The sequence below is a fragment of the Oncorhynchus masou genome, chromosome 32, assembly GCF_036934945.1.
Source record: "Oncorhynchus masou masou isolate Uvic2021 chromosome 32, UVic_Omas_1.1, whole genome shotgun sequence".
Lineage (NCBI taxonomy): Eukaryota > Metazoa > Chordata > Actinopteri > Salmoniformes > Salmonidae > Oncorhynchus > Oncorhynchus masou.
Window position 1 is genome coordinate 28,930,620 of NC_088243.1, and position 17,941 is coordinate 28,948,560.

Below are 17,941 nucleotides of genomic sequence, written 5' to 3' on the forward strand. Positions count from 1 at the left end.
ACTGCCTGTTCAGGGGCAGAACAACAGATTTGTTCCTTGGGGATTTGAACTACTAGTCCAACACTCAAACCACTAGGCTACCCTGCCTCCCCAGGAATACTTCCAAAGTTGTGGCAAAATGACTTAAGGACAACAAAGTCAAGGTATTGGAGTGGCCATCACAAAGCCCTGACCTCAATCCTATAGAAAATGTGTGGGCAGAACTGAAAAAGTGTGTGCGAGCAAGGAGGCCTTCAAACCTGACTCAGTTACACCAGCTTTGTCAGGAGGAAGTGGTCAAAATTCACCCAACTTATTGTGGGAAGCTTGTGGAAGGATACCCCAAACATTTGACCCAAGTTAAACAAATTAAAGGCAATGCTACCAAGTACTAATTGAGTGCATGTAAACTTCTGACCCACTGGGAATATGAGGAAAGAAACAAAAGATGAAATAAATCATACTATTATTGACATTTCACATTAAAATAGAGGGGGTGATCCTAACTGACCTAAGACGGAATTTTTACTAGGATTAAATGTCAGGAATTGTGAAAAACTGAGTTTAAATGTAGTTGGCTAAGGTGTATGTAAACTTCCGACTTCAACTGTATATGCATTGTAGGTAAATTGCACAATGCTAGAATAATATGGAAATAGGTCAAGGCCAACTACGCATAATTTCTTCCATAAACTGTAGGACTGTTTAAACACCTTAACATTTTAGTGTGTATGTTTGTTTTTGATTTGCAAAGCAGGGAAGCACTGGAAGTTATTTTAAATATGTCATATGTGTTTTCTTTTATGCCTCAAAAAAATTATGATCCCTTTTTCCAAGCTTTGTTTTATATGTCTGGAGGTGTGAGGGGAGGAGTCATTGAATGATCATGTATTTTTGTCTCCCTCACTCACAGTTGGGCATTGCCGTTGGCTTCCTGGTGCCACCCATCCTCGTGCCAAATGTTGACAATATAGACGAGCTGGCATACCACATCAGCATCATGTTCTACATCACTGCTGGAGTGGCCACCGTGATCTTCATCCTTGTGGTCTTCAGTAAGTCCCAAGGGAAATGGCCAGTCCTATGCACAGTACATCCTGTGGCTAACACATTTTTTTTACCTTTATTTAACTAGGCAAGTCAGTTAAGAACAAATTCTTGTTTTCAATGACGCCCTAGGAACAGTGGGTTAACTGCCTGTTCAGGGGCAGAACGACAGATTTGTACCTTGTCGGCTCGGGGGTTTGAACTTGCAACCTTCCGGTTACTAGTCCAACGCTCTAACCACTAGGCTACCCTGCCGCCCCACATAGAGTTGGCCAGTAGAGTCACTCCTTCCTAAACTCATCCCAATTATAACGTTTAACTTTTTCAGTCATTATGAGCCTTGAGGTGTTGAATTTATCATAATGCCAATATGAGGGGCCAGAATGACCTATCCCCTTACATTGTCAATGTCACAACAACTCATAGTTAACTCTTGGAGGACAAATAGAGCCTCAGTTCATAACCTTGTGCCGAAGGGATTTGGTTTCCGACTTGCTTCATTGTAAGATTATTTCAACGGGGACACATAGCTCTGCTTTGGCAGTTGGAATACAATTACATTGCAGCATTGCATCTCTGGGTCTTACCATTGGCTCTGTAGTCTCCTGTCCTGGATATCTATTTGTCCCTGGCTGTCATGTTCTCCTGGCAGGGTTGGTGGATAGGTCAGCAGTCTCAGGGATTAGTGTGTGTTGAGATGTGCTCTGAACAGACCACCTAACGTCTCTTCACTCACTCGCTGTGGCAGGGCTGCGATCGCTGTAATTGACCGAGATCTCTTTAGTTGTGATATTAAAACGGAGTAGGGACGTTGAGAGTTCTAGTATAGAGTGATTCCTTTGCCCCCTAGACTCTGTTTAATGACTGACACTTTCGCAGAGTGATGACATGGTAGGATAGATGGTATTCACATAAGTCACATGGACTTCAGTAACCTATGTTTGTCCACTGTTCATGACTTCTGCATTTACCCTCAGTTAAAACCGCTGAACTGCCTTTTTAAGGTATTTTTTATTTCATCACACAAACCAGGTCATCCCACTTTTGTTTTGGGGCTTCCCATGTTTTGTTGAAAGAGGCACATTGGGCAAGCTTAGACATGGAACCTAGCTTTAGATGAAGAACGGGGATTCACTGCCTGACCTGTCATTATTTATCTTTTCTTGACTATTGGGAAATGAAACTCTCCTCCGGTGTCAGCAGACAGTATTGAGTAGCGACTTAACGAATTGATCAAACTGAACACAGGATAAGACAAGGCCCTTTCTATCTCCCCAGACTGCTCTGTGGGAAAACATAAGCATGTTTACAGCCTGTAGCCCTCTAGTTCTGGATCAGTAAACCAGATAATCTTCCAAGAAAATTCAGAGACAACCTATGCCTCTCTTGATACGGTATCTGCAGTATCTGATACCTATTGAACCCCTCTGTTAGCTGGATGCTGTAAGATGCAGTATCTGATACCTATTGAAGCCCTCTGTTAGCTGAGTGCTGTAACATATCTGATACCTATTGAAGCCCTCTGTTAGCTGAGTGCTGTAACATATCTGACACCTATTGAAGCCCTCTGTTAGCTGAGTGCTGTAAGATATCTGACGCCTATTGAAGCCCTCTGTTTGCTGAGTGCTGTAAGATATCTGACGCCTATTGAAGCCCTCTGTTAGCTGAGTGCTGTAACATATCTGATACCTATTGAAGCCCTCTGTTAGCTGAGTGCTGTAACATATCTGACGCCTATTGAAGCCCTCTGTTAGCTGAGTGCTGTAAGATATCTGATACCTATTGAAGCCCTCTGTTAGCTGAGTGCTGTAAGATATCTGATACCTATTGAAGCCCTCTGTTAGCTGAGTGCTGTAACATATCTGACACCTATTGAAGCCCTCTGTTAGCTGAGTGCTGTAAGATATCTGATACCTATTGAAGCCCTCTGTTAGCTGAGTGCTGTAAGATATCTGACGCCTATTGAAGCCCTCTGTTTGCTGAGTGCTGTAAGATATCTGACGCCTATTGAAGCCCTCTGTTAGCTGAGTGCTGTAACATATCTGATGCCTATTGAAGCCCTCTGTTAACTGGGTGCTGTAAGATATCTGATACCTATTGAAGCCCTCTGTTAGCTGAGTGCTGTAACATATCTGATACCTATTGAAGCCCTCTGTTAGCTGAGTGTTGTAACATATCTGACACCTATTGAAGCCCTTTGTTAGCTGAGTGCTGTAATATATCTGACGCCTATTGAAGCCCTCTGTTAGCTGGGTGCTGTAAGATATCTGACGCCTATTGAAGCCCTCTGTTAGCTGGGTACTGTAAGATATCTGACGCCTATTGAAGCCCTCTGTTAGCTGGGTACTGTAAGATATCTGACGCCTATTGAAGCCCTCTGTTAGCTGAGTGCTGTAACATATCTGACACCTATTGAAGCCCTCTGTTAGCTGAGTGCTGTAAGATATCTGACGCCTATTGAAGCCCTCTGTTAGCTGGGTGCTGTAAGATATCTGACGCCTATTGAAGCCCTCTGTTAGCTGGGTACTGTAAGATATCTGACGCCTATTGAAGCCCTCTGTTAGCTGGGTACTGTAAGATATCTGATACCTATTGAAGCCCTCTGTTAGCTGGGTACTGTAAGATATCTGACGCCTATTGAAGCCCTCTGTTAGCTGAGTGCTGTAACATATCTGACGCCTATTGAAGCCCTCTGTTAGCTGAGTGCTGTAACATATCTGATGCCTATTGAAGCCCTCTGTTAGCTGAGTGCTGTAACATATCTGACGCCTATTGAAGCCCTCTGTTAGCTGAGTGCTGTAACATATCTGACGCCTATTGAAGCCCTCTGTTAGCTGAGTGCTGTAACATATCTGACGCCTATTGAAGCCCTCTGTTAGCTGAGTGCTGTAAGATATCTGACGCCTATTGAAGCCCTCTGTTAGCTGAGTGATGTAAGATATCTGACGCCTATTGAAGCCCTCTGTTAGCTGAGTGCTGTAACATATCTGACGCCTATTGAAGCCCTCTGTTAGCTGAGTGCTGTAAGATATCTGACACCTATTGAAGCCCTCTGTTAGCTGAGTGCTGTAAGATATCTGACGCCTATTGAAGCCCTCTGTTTGCTGAGTGCTGTAAGATATCTGACACCTATTGAAGCCCTCTGTTAGCTGAGTGCTGTAAGATATCTGACGCCTATTGAAGCCCTCTGTTAGCTGAGTGCTGTAACATATCTGACGCCTATTGAAGCCCTCTGTTAGCTTCAGTGCTGTAACATATCTGATACCTATTGAAGCCCTCTGTTAGCTGAGTGCTGTAAGATATCTGACGCCTATTGAAGCCCTCTGTTAGCTGAGTGATGTAAGATATCTGACGCCTATTGAAGCCATCTGTTAGCTGAGTGCTGTAACATATCTGACACCTATTGAAGCCCTCTGTTAGCTGAGTGCTGTAAGATATCTGACGCCTATTGAAGCCCTCTGTTAGCTGAGTGCTGTAACATATCTGACGCCTATTGAAGCCCTCTGTTAGCTTCAGTGCTGTAACATATCTGATACCTATTGAAGCCCTCTGTTAGCTGAGTGCTGTAAGATATCTGACGCCTATTGAAGCCCTCTGTTAGCTGAGTGATGTAAGATATCTGACGCCTATTGAAGCCCTCTGTTAGCTGAGTGCTGTAACATATCTGACACCTATTGAAGCCCTCTGTTAGCTGAGTGCTGTAAGATATCTGACGCCTATTGAAGCCCTCGGTTAGCTGGGTACTGTAAGATATCTGACGCCTATTGAAGCCCTCTGTTAGCTGGGTACTGTAAGATATCTGACTCCTATTGAAGCCCTCTGTTAGCTGGGTACTGTAAGATATCTGACACCTATTGAAGCCCTCTGTTAGCTGGGTACTGTAAGATATCTGACGCCTATTGAAGCCCTCTGTTAGCTGAGTGCTGTAAGATATCTGACGCCTATTGAAGCCCTCTGTTAGCTGAGTGCTGTAACATATCTGATACCTATTGAAGCCCTCTGTTAGCTGAGTGCTGTAAGATATCTGACACCTATTGAAGCCCTCTGTTAGCTGAGTGCTGTAAGATGCAGTATCTGATACCTATTGAAGCCCTCTGTTAGCTGAGTGCTGTAAGATGCAGTATCTGATACCTATTGAAGCCCTCTGTTAGCTGGGTGCTGTAAGATATCTGATACCTATTGAAGCCCTCTGTTAGCTGAGTGCTGTAAGATATCTGACGCCTATTGAAGCCCTCTGTTAGCTGAGTGCTGTAACATATCTGATACCTATTGAAGCCCTCTGTTAGCTGAGTGCTGTAAGATATCTGACGCCTATTGAAGCCCTCTGTTAGCTGAGTGCTGTAAGATATCTGACGCCTATTGAAGCCCTCTGTTAGCTGAGTGCTGTAAGATATCTGACGCCTATTGAAGCCCTCTGTTAGCTGAGTGCTGTAAGATATCTGACGCCTATTGAAGCCCTCTGTTAGCTGAGTGCTGTAACATATCTGACGCCTATTGAAGCCCTCTGTTAGCTTCAGTGCTGTAACATATCTGATACCTATTGAAGCCCTCTGTTAGCTGAGTGCTGTAAGATATCTGACGCCTATTGAAGCCCTCTGTTAGCTGAGTGATGTAAGATATCTGACGCCTATTGAAGCCCTCTGTTAGCTGAGTGATGTAAGATATCTGACGCCTATTGAAGCCCTCTGTTAGCTGAGTGCTGTAAGATATCTGATGCCTATTGAAGCCCTCTGTTAGCTGAGTGCTGTAAGATATCTGACGCCTATTGAAGCCCTCTGTTAGCTGGGTGCTGTAACATATCTGACGCCTATTGAAGCCCTCTGTTAGCTGAGTGCTGTAAGATATCTGATACCTATTGAAGCCCTCTGTTAGCTGAGTGCTGTAAGATATCTGACGCCTATTGAAGCCTTCTGTTAGCTGGGTGCTGTAAGATATCTGACGCCTATTGAAGCCCTCTGTTAGCTGGGTACTGTAAGATATCTGACGCCTATTGAAGCCCTCTGTTAGCTGGGTACTGTAAGATATCTGACGCCTATTGAAGCCCTCTGTTAGCTGAGTGCTGTAACATATCTGACGCCTATTGAAGCCCTCTGTTAGCTGAGTGCTGTAAGATATCTGACGCCTATTGAAGCCCTCTGTTAGCTGGGTACTGTAAGATATCTGACGCCTATTGAAGCCCTCTGTTAGCTGGGTACTGTAAGATATCTGACTCCTATTGAAGCCCTCTGTTAGCTGGGTACTGTAAGATATCTGATACCTATTGAAGCCCTCTGTTAGCTGGGTACTGTAAGATATCTGACGCCTATTGAAGCCCTCTGTTAGCTGAGTGCTGTAAGATATCTGACGCCTATTGAAGCCCTCTGTTAGCTGAGTGCTGTAAGATATCTGACGCCTATTGAAGCCCTCTGTTAGCTGAGTGCTGTAAGATATCTGACGCCTATTGAAGCCCTCTGTTTGCTGAGTGCTGTAAGATATCTGACACCTATTGAAGCCCTCTGTTAGCTGAGTGCTGTAAGATATCTGACGCCTATTGAAGCCCTCTGTTGGCTGAGTGCTGTAACATATCTGACGCCTATTGAAGCCCTCTGTTAGCTTCAGTGCTGTAACATATCTGATACCTATTGAAGCCCTCTGTTAGCTGAGTGCTGTAAGATATCTGACGCCTATTGAAGCCCTCTGTTAGCTGGGTACTGTAAGATATCTGACTCCTATTGAAGCCCTCTGTTAGCTGGGTACTGTAAGATATCTGACACCTATTGAAGCCCTCTGTTAGCTGGGTACTGTAAGATATCTGACGCCTATTGAAGCCCTCTGTTAGCTGAGTGCTGTAAGATATCTGACGCCTATTGAAGCCCTCTGTTAGCTGAGTGCTGTAACATATCTGATACCTATTGAAGCCCTCTGTTAGCTGAGTGCTGTAAGATATCTGACACCTATTGAAGCCCTCTGTTAGCTGAGTGCTGTAAGATGCAGTATCTGATACCTATTGAAGCCCTCTGTTAGCTGGGTGCTGTAAGATATCTGATACCTATTGAAGCCCTCTGTTAGCTGGTTGCTGTAAGATATCTGATACCTATTGAAGCCCTCTGTTAGCTGAGTGCTGTAAGATATCTGACGCCTATTGAAGCCCTCTGTTAGCTGAGTGCTGTAAGATATCTGACGCCTATTGAAGCCCTCTGTTAGCTGAGTGCTGTAAGATGCAGTATCTGATACCTATTGAAGCCCTCTGTTAGCTGAGTGCTGTAAGATATCTGACGCCTATTGAAGCCTTCTGTTAGCTGGGTGCTATAAGATATCTGACGCCTATTGAAGCCCTCTGTTAGCTGGGTACTGTAAGATATCTGACGCCTATTGAAGCCCTCTGTTAGCTGGGTACTGTAAGATATCTGACGCCTATTGAAGCCCTCTGTTAGCTGAGTGCTGTAACATATCTGACGCCTATTGAAGCCCTCTGTTAGCTGAGTGCTGTAAGATATCTGACGCCTATTGAAGCCCTCTGTTAGCTGGGTACTGTAAGATATCTGACGCCTATTGAAGCCCTCTGTTAGCTGGGTACTGTAAGATATCTGACTCCTATTGAAGCCCTCTGTTAGCTGGGTACTGTAAGATATCTGATACCTATTGAAGCCCTCTGTTAGCTGGGTACTGTAAGATATCTGACGCCTATTGAAGCCCTCTGTTAGCTGAGTGCTGTAAGATATCTGACGCCTATTGAAGCCCTCTGTTAGCTGAGTGCTGTAAGATATCTGACGCCTATTGAAGCCCTCTGTTAGCTGAGTGCTGTAAGATATCTGACGCCTATTGAAGCCCTCTGTTTGCTGAGTGCTGTAAGATATCTGACACCTATTGAAGCCCTCTGTTAGCTGAGTGCTGTAAGATATCTGACGCCTATTGAAGCCCTCTGTTAGCTGAGTGCTGTAACATATCTGACGCCTATTGAAGCCCTCTGTTAGCTTCAGTGCTGTAACATATCTGATACCTATTGAAGCCCTCTGTTAGCTGAGTGCTGTAAGATATCTGACGCCTATTGAAGCCCTCTGTTAGCTGAGTGATGTAAGATATCTGACGCCTATTGAAGCCCTCTGTTAGCTGAGTGCTGTAACATATCTGACACCTATTGAAGCCCTCTGTTAGCTGAGTGCTGTAAGATATCTGACGCCTATTGAAGCCCTCTGTTAGCTGGGTACTGTAAGATATCTGACTCCTATTGAAGCCCTCTGTTAGCTGGGTACTGTAAGATATCTGACGCCTATTGAAGCCCTCTGTTAGCTGAGTGCTGTAAGATATCTGACGCCTATTGAAGCCCTCTGTTAGCTGAGTGCTGTAACATATCTGATACCTATTGAAGCCCTCTGTTAGCTGAGTGCTGTAAGATATCTGACACCTATTGAAGCCCTCTGTTAGCTGAGTGCTGTAAGATGCAGTATCTGATACCTATTGAAGCCCTCTGTTAGCTGGGTGCTGTAAGATATCTGATACCTATTGAAGCCCTCTGTTAGCTGGGTGCTGTAAGATATCTGATACCTATTGAAGCCCTCTGTTAGCTGAGTGCTGTAAGATATCTGACGCCTATTGAAGCCCTCTGTTAGCTGAGTGCTGTAAGATATCTGACGCCTATTGAAGCCCTCTGTTAGCTGAGTGCTGTAAGATATCTGACGCCTATTGAAGCCCTCTGTTAGCTGAGTGCTGTAAGATGCAGTATCTGATACCTATTGAAGCCCTCTGTTAGCTGAGTGCTGTAACATATCTGACGCCTATTGAAGCCCTCTGTTAGCTGAGTGCTGTAAGATATCTGACGCCTATTGAAGCCCTCTGTTAGCTGAGTGCTGTAAGATATCTGACGCCTATTGAAGCCCTCTGTTAGCTGAGTGCTGTAACATATCTGACGCCTATTGAAGCCCTCTGTTAGCTGAGTGCTGTAACATATCTGACGCCTGTTGAAGCCCTCTGTTAGCTGAGTGTTGTAACATATCTGATACCTATTGAAGCCCTTTGTTAGCTGAGTGCTGTAAGATATCTGACGCCTATTGAAGCCTTCTGTTAGCTGGGTGCTGTAAGATATCTGACGCCTATTGAAGCCCTCTGTTAGCTGGGTACTGTAAGATATCTGACGCCTATTGAAGCCCTCTGTTAGCTGGGTACTGTAAGATATCTGACGCCTATTGAAGCCCTCTGTTAGCTGAGTGCTGTAAGATATCTGACGCCTATTGAAGCCCTCTGTTAGCTGGGTACTGTAAGATATCTGACGCCTATTGAAGCCCTCTGTTAGCTGGGTACTGTAAGATATCTGACTCCTATTGAAGCCCTCTGTTAGCTGGGTACTGTAAGATATCTGATACCTATTGAAGCCCTCTGTTAGCTGGGTACTGTAAGATATCTGACGCCTATTGAAGCCCTCTGTTAGCTGAGTGCTGTAAGATATCTGACGCCTATTGAAGCCCTCTGTTAGCTGAGTGCTGTAAGATATCTGACGCCTATTGAAGCCCTCTGTTAGCTGAGTGCTGTAAGATATCTGACGCCTATTGAAGCCCTCTGTTAGCTGAGTGCTGTAACATATCTGACGCCTATTGAAGCCCTCTGTTAGCTGAGTGCTGTAACATATCTGACGCCTATTGAAGCCCTCTGTTAGCTGAGTGCTGTAAGATATCTGATACCTATTGAAGCCCTCTGTTAGCTGAGTTCTGTAAGATATCTGACGCCTATTGAAGCCCTCTGTTAGCTGAGTGCTGTAAGATATCTGACGCCTATTGAAGCCCTCTGTTAGCTGGGTGCTGTAATATATCTGACGCCTATTGAAACCCTCTGTTAGCTGAGTGCTGTAAGATATCTGATACCTATTGAAGCCCTCTGTTAGCTGAGTGTGTCATGTCTTGTTATGTCTGTTCCTGTCCTTTCTCTTCACTCTGTCTCTCTCTGCTGGTCTTTTTAGGTTACCTTCTCTGTCTCTCATTCTTCAGCTGTTCTACATCTCCCCTAACTAGCTCATTCACTCTTTCCCACCTGTTCTCTCTTCCCCCTCTGATTAGGTCTCTATTTCTCTCTCTGTTCCTGCTACTTTCAGTGTCTGATTCTTGTTTGTGTTTTTGATGCCAGAAGCAAGCTGTCGTCTCGTTTGCTTCCACCTTGTCCTATCCTGTCGGAGTCTGCCTGGCAGGTGCACCCTGCACTATACTAACGTTCTTTTTGTTCCGTTGACAACGTTGGAAGAGGATTTATGCCATTCCTGTTTTTCATTAAAGAACTCTGTTTTCTGTTAAAACCGCTTTTGGGTCTTCACTCAAGTACATAACAGAAGAATCAGACCAAGAATGGACCCAGCGGCTCCGGACCCTTTTCACTCCGCCGTCGAGATCCAGGGAGCGATGCTAGGCAGACACGAGGAGGAATTGTCTGCTGCTCGACATGCCGTTGAGACCCTGGCCGTCCAAGTCTCCGACCTCACAAGACAGGTTCACCAACTCCACCTCGATCCACCGCCCACTTCCAGGGTTTCCGAGTCTCCGGAGCCCAGGATCAACAACCCGCCGTGTTACTCTGGGGAGCCCACTGAGTGCCGCTCATTCCTCACTCAGTGTGATGTGGTGTTCTCTCTCCAGCCCAACACTTACTCCAGGAGCGCAGCCCGCATCGCCTACGTCATTTCTCTCCTTACCGGACGGGCGCGTGAGTGGGGCACGGCAATCTGGGAGGCGAGGGCTGAGTGTATTAACCAGTATCAGGACTTTAAGGAGGAGATGATACGGGTTTTTGACCGTTCTGTTTTTGGGGAGGAGGCTTCCAGGGCCCTGTCTTCCCTATGTCAGGGGAATCGATCCATAACGGATTATTCTATTGAGTTTCGCACTCTCGCTGCCTCTAGTGACTGGAACGGCCGGCTTTGCTCGCTCGTTTTCTGGAGGGTCTCCTCGTCGAGGTTAAGGATGAGATCCTCTCCCGGGAGGTTCCTTCCAGTCTGGACTCCTTAATAGCTCTCGCTATTCGCATAGAGCGACGGTTTGATCTTCGTCGCCGAGCTCGTGGAAAGGAGCTCGCGTTCTCCGTTGCTCCCCTCTCCACATCACTGCCACCTGCCGCATCACTGCCACCCTCCTCCGCCGGCTCGGATGCTGAGCCTATGCAGCTGGGGGGTATCCGCATCTCGGCCAAGGAGAAGGAACGGAGAATCACCAATCGCCTCTGTCTCTACTGCGGCTCCGCTGGTCATTTTGTCACCTCATGTCCAGTAAAAGCCAGAGCTCATCAGTAAGAGGAGGGCTACTGGTGAGCGCAACTACTCAGGCCTCTCCTTCTGGATCACGCACTACCTTTCCGGTCCATCTCCGCTGGCCCGGTTCATCTGCTTCCTGCAGTGCCTTGATAGACTCTGGGGCGGAGGGCTGTTTTATGGACGAGACCTGGGCTCGGGAACATGACATTCCTCTCAGACAGTTAGGGGAGCCCACGGCCTTGTTCGCTTTAGATGGTAGTTCTCTCCCCAAGATTCAGCGTGAGACGCTGCCTTTAACCCTCACTGTCTCTGGTAATCATAGCGAAACCATTTCTTTTTTAATTTTTCGTTCACCTTTTACACCTGTTGTTTTGGGTCATCCCTGGCTAGTGCGCCATAACCCTTCTATTAATTGGTCTAGTAATACTATCCTATCCTGGAATGTTTCTTGTCATGTGACCTGTTTAATGTCTGCTATCCCTCCTGTTTCCTCTGTCTCTTCTTCACAGGAGGAGCCTGGCGATTTGACAGGGGTGCCGGAGGAGTATCACGATCTGCGCACGGTGTTCAGTCGTTCCAAGGCCACTTCTCTCCCTCCACACCGGTCGTATGACTGTAGTATTGATCTCCTTCCGGGAACTACTCCCCCGGGGTAGATTATACTCTCTGTCGGCTCCCGAACGTAAGGCTCTCGAGGATTATTTGTCTGTTTCGCTCGACGCCGGTACCATAGTCTCCTCCTCCTCTCCCGCCGGAGCGGGGTTTTTTTTTTCAGAAGAAGGACGGGTCCCTGCGCCCATGCGTGGATTATCGAGGGCTGAATGACATAACAGTTAAGAATCGTTATCCGCTTCCTCTTATGTCTTCGGCCTTCGAGATCCTGCAGGGAGCCAGGTTTTTCACCAAATTGGACCTTCGTAACGCCTACCATCTCGTGCGCATCAGGGAGGGGGACGAGTGGAAGACGGCGTTTAACACTCCGTTAGGGCACTTTGAATACCGGGTTCTTCCTTTCGGCCTCGTTAACGCTCCAGCTGTCTTTCAGGCACTAGTTAACGACGTCCTGAGAGACATGCTGAACATTTTTGTTTTCGTTTACATGGACGATATCCTGATTTTTTCACCGTCTCTCTCGATTCATGTTCAGCACGTGCGACGCGTCCTCCAGCGCCTTTTGGAGAACTGTCTTTATGTGAAGGCTGAGAAGTGCATTTTTCATGCCGCCTCTGTCCCTTTTCTCGGTTCCGTTATTTCCGCTGAGGGCATTAAGATGGATCCCGCTAAGGTCCAGGCTGTCTTTGATTGGCCCGTTCCTAAGTCACGCGTCGAGCTGCAGCGCTTTCTGGGCTTCGCTAATTTCTATCGTCGTTTCATCCGTAATTTCGGTCAGGTGGCAGCTCCCCTCACAGCCCTTACTTCTGTTAAGACGTGCTTTAAGTGGTCCGTTTCCGCCCAGGGAGCTTTTGATCTTCTTAAGAATCGTTTTACATTCGCTCCTATTCTTGTTACACCTGACATCTCTAGACAGTTTGTTGTTGAGGTTGACGCGTCAGAGGTGGGCGTGGGAGCCATTCTTTCTCAGCGCTCTCTCTCTGACGGCAAGGTCCATCCTTGCGCGTTTTTCTCTCATCGCTTATCGCCGTCAGAACGTAACTATGATGTTGGTAATCGCGAACTGCTCGCCATCCGCTTAGCCCTAGGCGAATGGCGACAGTGGTTGGAGGGGGCGACCGTTCCTTTTGTCGTTTGGACTGACCATAGGAACCTTGAGTACATCCGTTCAGCCAAACGACTTAATGCGCGTCAGGCTCGTTGGGCTCTGTTTTTCGCTCGTTTCGAGTTTGTTATTTCTTATCGTCCGGGCTCAAAGAACACCAAGCCTGATGCTTTATCTCGTCTCTTCAGTTCTTCTGAGGTCTCCTCCGACCCCGAGGGGATTCTCCCTGAGGGGCGTGTTGTCGGGTTGACTGTCTGGGGAATTGAGAGGCAGGTAAAGCAAGCACTCGCTCACACTCCGTCGCCGCGAGCTTGTCCTAGGAACCTTCTGTTCGTTCCCGTTCCTACTCGTCCGGCCGTTCTTCAGTGGGCCCACTCTGCCAAGTTAGCCGGCCACCCCGGCGTTCGGGGTACGCTCGCTTCCATTCGCCAGCGTTTCTGGTGGCCCACTCGGGAACGTGACGCGCGTCGATTTGTCGCCGCTTGTTCGGTCTGCGCGCAGACTAAATCTGGGAACTCTCCTCCTGCCGGCCGTCTCAGACCGCTTCCCATTCCCTCTCGACCGTGGTCTCACATCGCTTTAGATTTTATCACCGGACTGCCTTCATCAGCGGGGAAGACAGTTATTCTTACGGTTGTCGATAGATTCTCTAAGGCGGCTCATTTCATTCCTCTCGCTAAGCTCCCTTCTGCTAAGGAGACGGCTCAGATCATTATCGAGAATGTTTTTCGAATTCATGGCCTTCCGTCTGACGTCGTTTCCGACAGAGGCCCGCAGTTCACGTCTCAATTTTGGAGGGAGTTTTGCCGTTTGATTGGGGCTTCCGTCAGTCTCTCGTCCGGCTTTCATCCCCAGTCTAACGGTCAAGCCGAACGGGCCAATCAGACTGTTGGTCGCATTTTACGCAGTCTTTCTTTTCGTAACCCTGCGTCTTGGTCAGAACAGCTCCCCTGGGCAGAGTACGCCCACAACTCGCTTCCTTCGTCTGCTACCGGTCTATCTCCTTTTCAGAGTAGCCTCGGGTACCAGCCTCCGCTGTCAGGCTTTTGTCCAGCGTTGCGAGCGCACCTGGAAGGGGGTCAGGTCGGCACTTTGCCGTAATAGGGCGCAGACTGTGAGGGCCGCTAATAAGCGTAGGACCAAGAGTCCTAGATATTGTTGCGGTCAGAGAGTATGGCTCTCCACTCAGAACCTTCCCCTTAAGACAGCTTCTCGCAAGTTGGCCCCGCGGTTCATTGGTCCGTTCCGTATTTCTCAGGTCATTAATCCTGTCGCAGTGCGACTTCTTCTCCCGCGCTATCTTCGTCGCGTTCACCCGGTCTTCCATGTCTCCTGTGTTAAGCCCGTTCTTCGCGCCCCCGCTCGTCCCTCCCCCCATCCTTGTCGAGGCGCACCCATCTACAGGGTTCGTAAGATTTTGGACATGCGCCCTCGGGGCCGTGGTCATCAGTACCTAGTGGATTGGGAGGGTACGGTCCTGAGGAGAGGAGTTGGGTTCCCTCTCGGGACGTGCTGGACCGTTCGCTGATCGATGATTTCCTCCGTTGCCGCCAGGTTTCCTCCTCGAGTGCGCCAGGAGGCGCTCGGTGAGTGGGGGGGGGGGTACTGTCATGTCTTGTTATGTCTGTTCCTGTCCTTTCTCTTCACTCTGTCTCTCTCTCTGCTGGTCTTTTTAGGTTACCTTCTCTGTCTCTCATTCTTCAGCTGTTCTACATCTCCCCTAACTAGCTCATTCACTCTTTCCCACCTGTTCTCTCTTCCCCCTCTGATTAGGTCTCTATTTCTCTCTCTGTTCCTGCTACTTTCAGTGTCTGATTCTTGTTTGTGTTTTTGATGCCAGAAGCAAGCTGTCGTCTCGTTTGCTTCCACCTTGTCCTATCCTGTCGGAGTCTGCCTGGCAGGTGCACCCTGCACTATACTAACGTTCTTTTTGTTCCGTTGACAACGTTGGAAGAGGATTTATGCCATTCCTGTTTTTCATTAAAGAACTCTGTTTTCTGTTAAAACCGCTTTTGGGTCTTCACTCAAGTACATAACAGAGTGCTGTAAGATATCTGATACCTATTGAAGCCCTCTGTTAGCTGGGTGCTGTAACATATCTGACGCCTATTGAAGCCCTCTGTTAGCTGAGTGCTGTAACATATCTGACGCCTATTGAAGCCCTCTGTTAGCTGAGTGCTGTAACATATCTGACGCCTATTGAAGCCCTCTGTTAGCTGAGTGCTGTAAGATATCTGATACCTATTGAAGCCCTCTGTTAGCTGGGTGCTGTAACATATCTGACGCCTATTGAAGCCCTCTGTTAGCTGAGTGCTGTAAGATATCTGATACCTATTGAAGCCCTCTGTTAGCTGAGTGCTGTAAGATATCTGATACCTATTGAAGCCCTCTGTTAGCTGAGTGCTGTAAGATATCTGACGCCTATTGAAGCCCTCTGTTAGCTGAGTGCTGTAACATATCTGACACCTATTGAAGCCCTCTGTTAGCTGAGCGCTGTAAGATATCTGACGCCTATTGAAGCCCTCTGTTAGCTGAGTGCTGTAACATATCTGACGCCTATTGAAGCCCTCTGTTAGCTGAGTGCTGTAACATATCTGACGCCTATTGAAGCCCTCTGTTAGTTGAGTGCTGTAAGATATCTGACGCCTATTGAAGCCCTCTGTTAGCTGAATGCTGTGAGATATCTGACGCCTATTGAAGCCCTCTGTTAGCTGGGTGCTGTAACATATCTGACGCCTATTGAAGCCCTCTGTTAGCTGAGTGCTGTAAGATATCTGACGCCTATTGAAGCCCTCCGTTAGCTGAGTGCTGTAAGATGCAGTATCTGATGCCTATTGAGCCCTCTGTTAGCTGAGTGCTGTGAGATATCTGACGCCTATTGAAGCCCTCTGTTAGCTGGGTGCTGTAACATATCTGACGCCTATTGAAGCCCTCTGTTAGCTGAGTGCTGTAAGATATCTGACGCCTATTGAAGCCCTCCGTTAGCTGAGTGCTGTAAGATGCAGTATCTGATGCCTATTGAGCCCTCTGTTAGCTGAGTGCTGTAAGATAGCTGACGCCTATTGAAGCCCTCCGTTAGCTGAGTGCTGTAAGATGCAGTATCTGATACCTATTGAAGCCCTCTGTTAGCTGGGTGCTGTAAGATATCTGATACCTATTGAAGCCCTCTGTTAGCTGAGTGCTGTAACATATCTGACGCCTATTGAAGCCCTCTGTTAGCTGAGTGCTGTAACATATCTGACGCCTATTGAAGCCCTCTGTTAGCTGAGTGCTGTAACATATCTGACGCCTATTGAAGCCCTCTGTTAGCTGGGTGCTGTAAGATATCTGATACCTATTGAAGCCCTCTGTTAGCTGAGTGCTGTAAGATATCTGATACCTATTGAAGCCCTCGGTTAGCTGAGTGCTGTAAGATATCTGACGCCTATTGAAGCCCTCTGTTAGCTGAGTGCTGTAACATATCTGACGCCTATTGAAGCCCTCTGTTAGCTGGGTGCTGTAAGATATCTGATACCTATTGAAGCCCTCTGTTAGCTGGGTGCCGTAAGATATCTGACGCCTATTGAAGCCCTCTGTTAGCTGGGTGCTGTAAGATATCTGATACCTATTGAAGCCCTCTGTTAGCTGGGTGCCGTAAGATATCTGACGCCTATTGAAGCCCTCTGTTAGCTGGGTGCTGTAAGATATCTGATACCTATTGAAGCCCTCTGTTAGCTGGGTGCCGTAAGATATCTGACGCCTATTGAAGCCCTCTGTTAGCTGGGTGCTGTAAGATATCTGATACCTTTTGAAGCCCTCTGTTAGCTGAGTGCTGTAACATATCTGACGCCTATTGAAGCCCTCTGTTAGCTGCGTGTTGTAAGATATCTGATACCTATTGAAGCCCTTTGTTAGTTAAGTGCTATAAGTTATCTGACGCCTATTGAAGCCCTCTGTTAGCTGAGTGCTGTAAGATATCTGACGCCCATTGAAGCCCTCTGTTAGCTGAGTGCTGTAAGATATCTGACGCCTATTGAAGCCCTCTGTTAGCTGAGTGCTGTAAGATATCTGACGCCCATTGAAGCCCTCTGTTAGCTGAGTGCTGTAAGATATCTGACGCCTATTGAAGCCCTCTGTTAGCTGAGTGCTGTAAGATATCTGACGCCCATTGAAGCCCTCTGTTAGCTGAGTGCTGTAAGATATCTGACGCCCATTGAAGCCCTCTGTTAGCTGAGTGCTGTAAGATATCTGACGCCCATTGAAGCCCTCTGTTAGCTGAGTGCTGTAAGATATCTGACGCCCATTGAAGCCCTCTGTTAGCTGAGTGCTGTAAGATATCTGACGCCTATTGAAGCCCTCTGTTAGCTGAGTGCTGTAAGATATTTGAAACCTTTTGAAGCCCTTCGTTAGCCCGGTGCTGTAAGATATTTGAAGCCTTTTGAAGCCGTCTGTTAGCCTGTTACTGTAAGATATTTGAAGCCTATTGAAGCCCTCTGTTAGCTGAGTGCTGTAAGATATCTGATACCTATTGAAGCCCTCTGTTAGCTGAGTGCTGTAAGATATCTGATACCTATTGAAGCCCTCTGTTAGCTGAGTGCTGTAACATATCTGATACCTATTGAAGCCCTCTGTTAGCTGAGTGCTGTAACATATCTGACGCCTATTGAAGCCCTCTGTTAGCTGAGTGCTGTAAGATATCTGATACCTATTGAAGCCCTCTGTTAGCTAAGTGCTATAAGTTATCTGACGCCTATTGAAGCCCTCTGTTAGCTGAGTGCTGTAAGATATCTGACGCCTATTGAAGCCCTCTGTTAGCTGGGTGCTGTAAGATATTTGAAACCTTTTGAAGCCCTTCGTTAGCCCGGTGCTGTAAGATATTTGAAGCCTATTGAAGCCCTCTGTTAGCTGTACAGATAGGTGGAGTAGAAGCTAGTTGGTGTGTGGGTCTACTCTATGAACTCCTAGTGAGCTGATCTCTCCTCCACTTCTCAGACTGAACGTTGGAGCTGGAC

General features: G+C 47.2%; 1 protein-coding gene across 2 annotated transcripts in view; it reads left to right on the plus strand.

Moving 5' to 3' along the window:
* LOC135525872 (heme transporter FLVCR2-like) overlaps positions 1 to 17,941 on the plus strand; it is a 44,171-nt gene that overhangs the window by 11,970 nt on the left and 14,260 nt on the right. For both annotated transcript variants that reach the window (XM_064953815.1, XM_064953816.1), the window contains exon 2: positions 893 to 1,034. In XM_064953815.1, the coding sequence (XP_064809887.1) occupies positions 893 to 1,034 (142 nt within the window). The remainder of the gene's footprint in view (positions 1 to 892; positions 1,035 to 17,941) is intronic.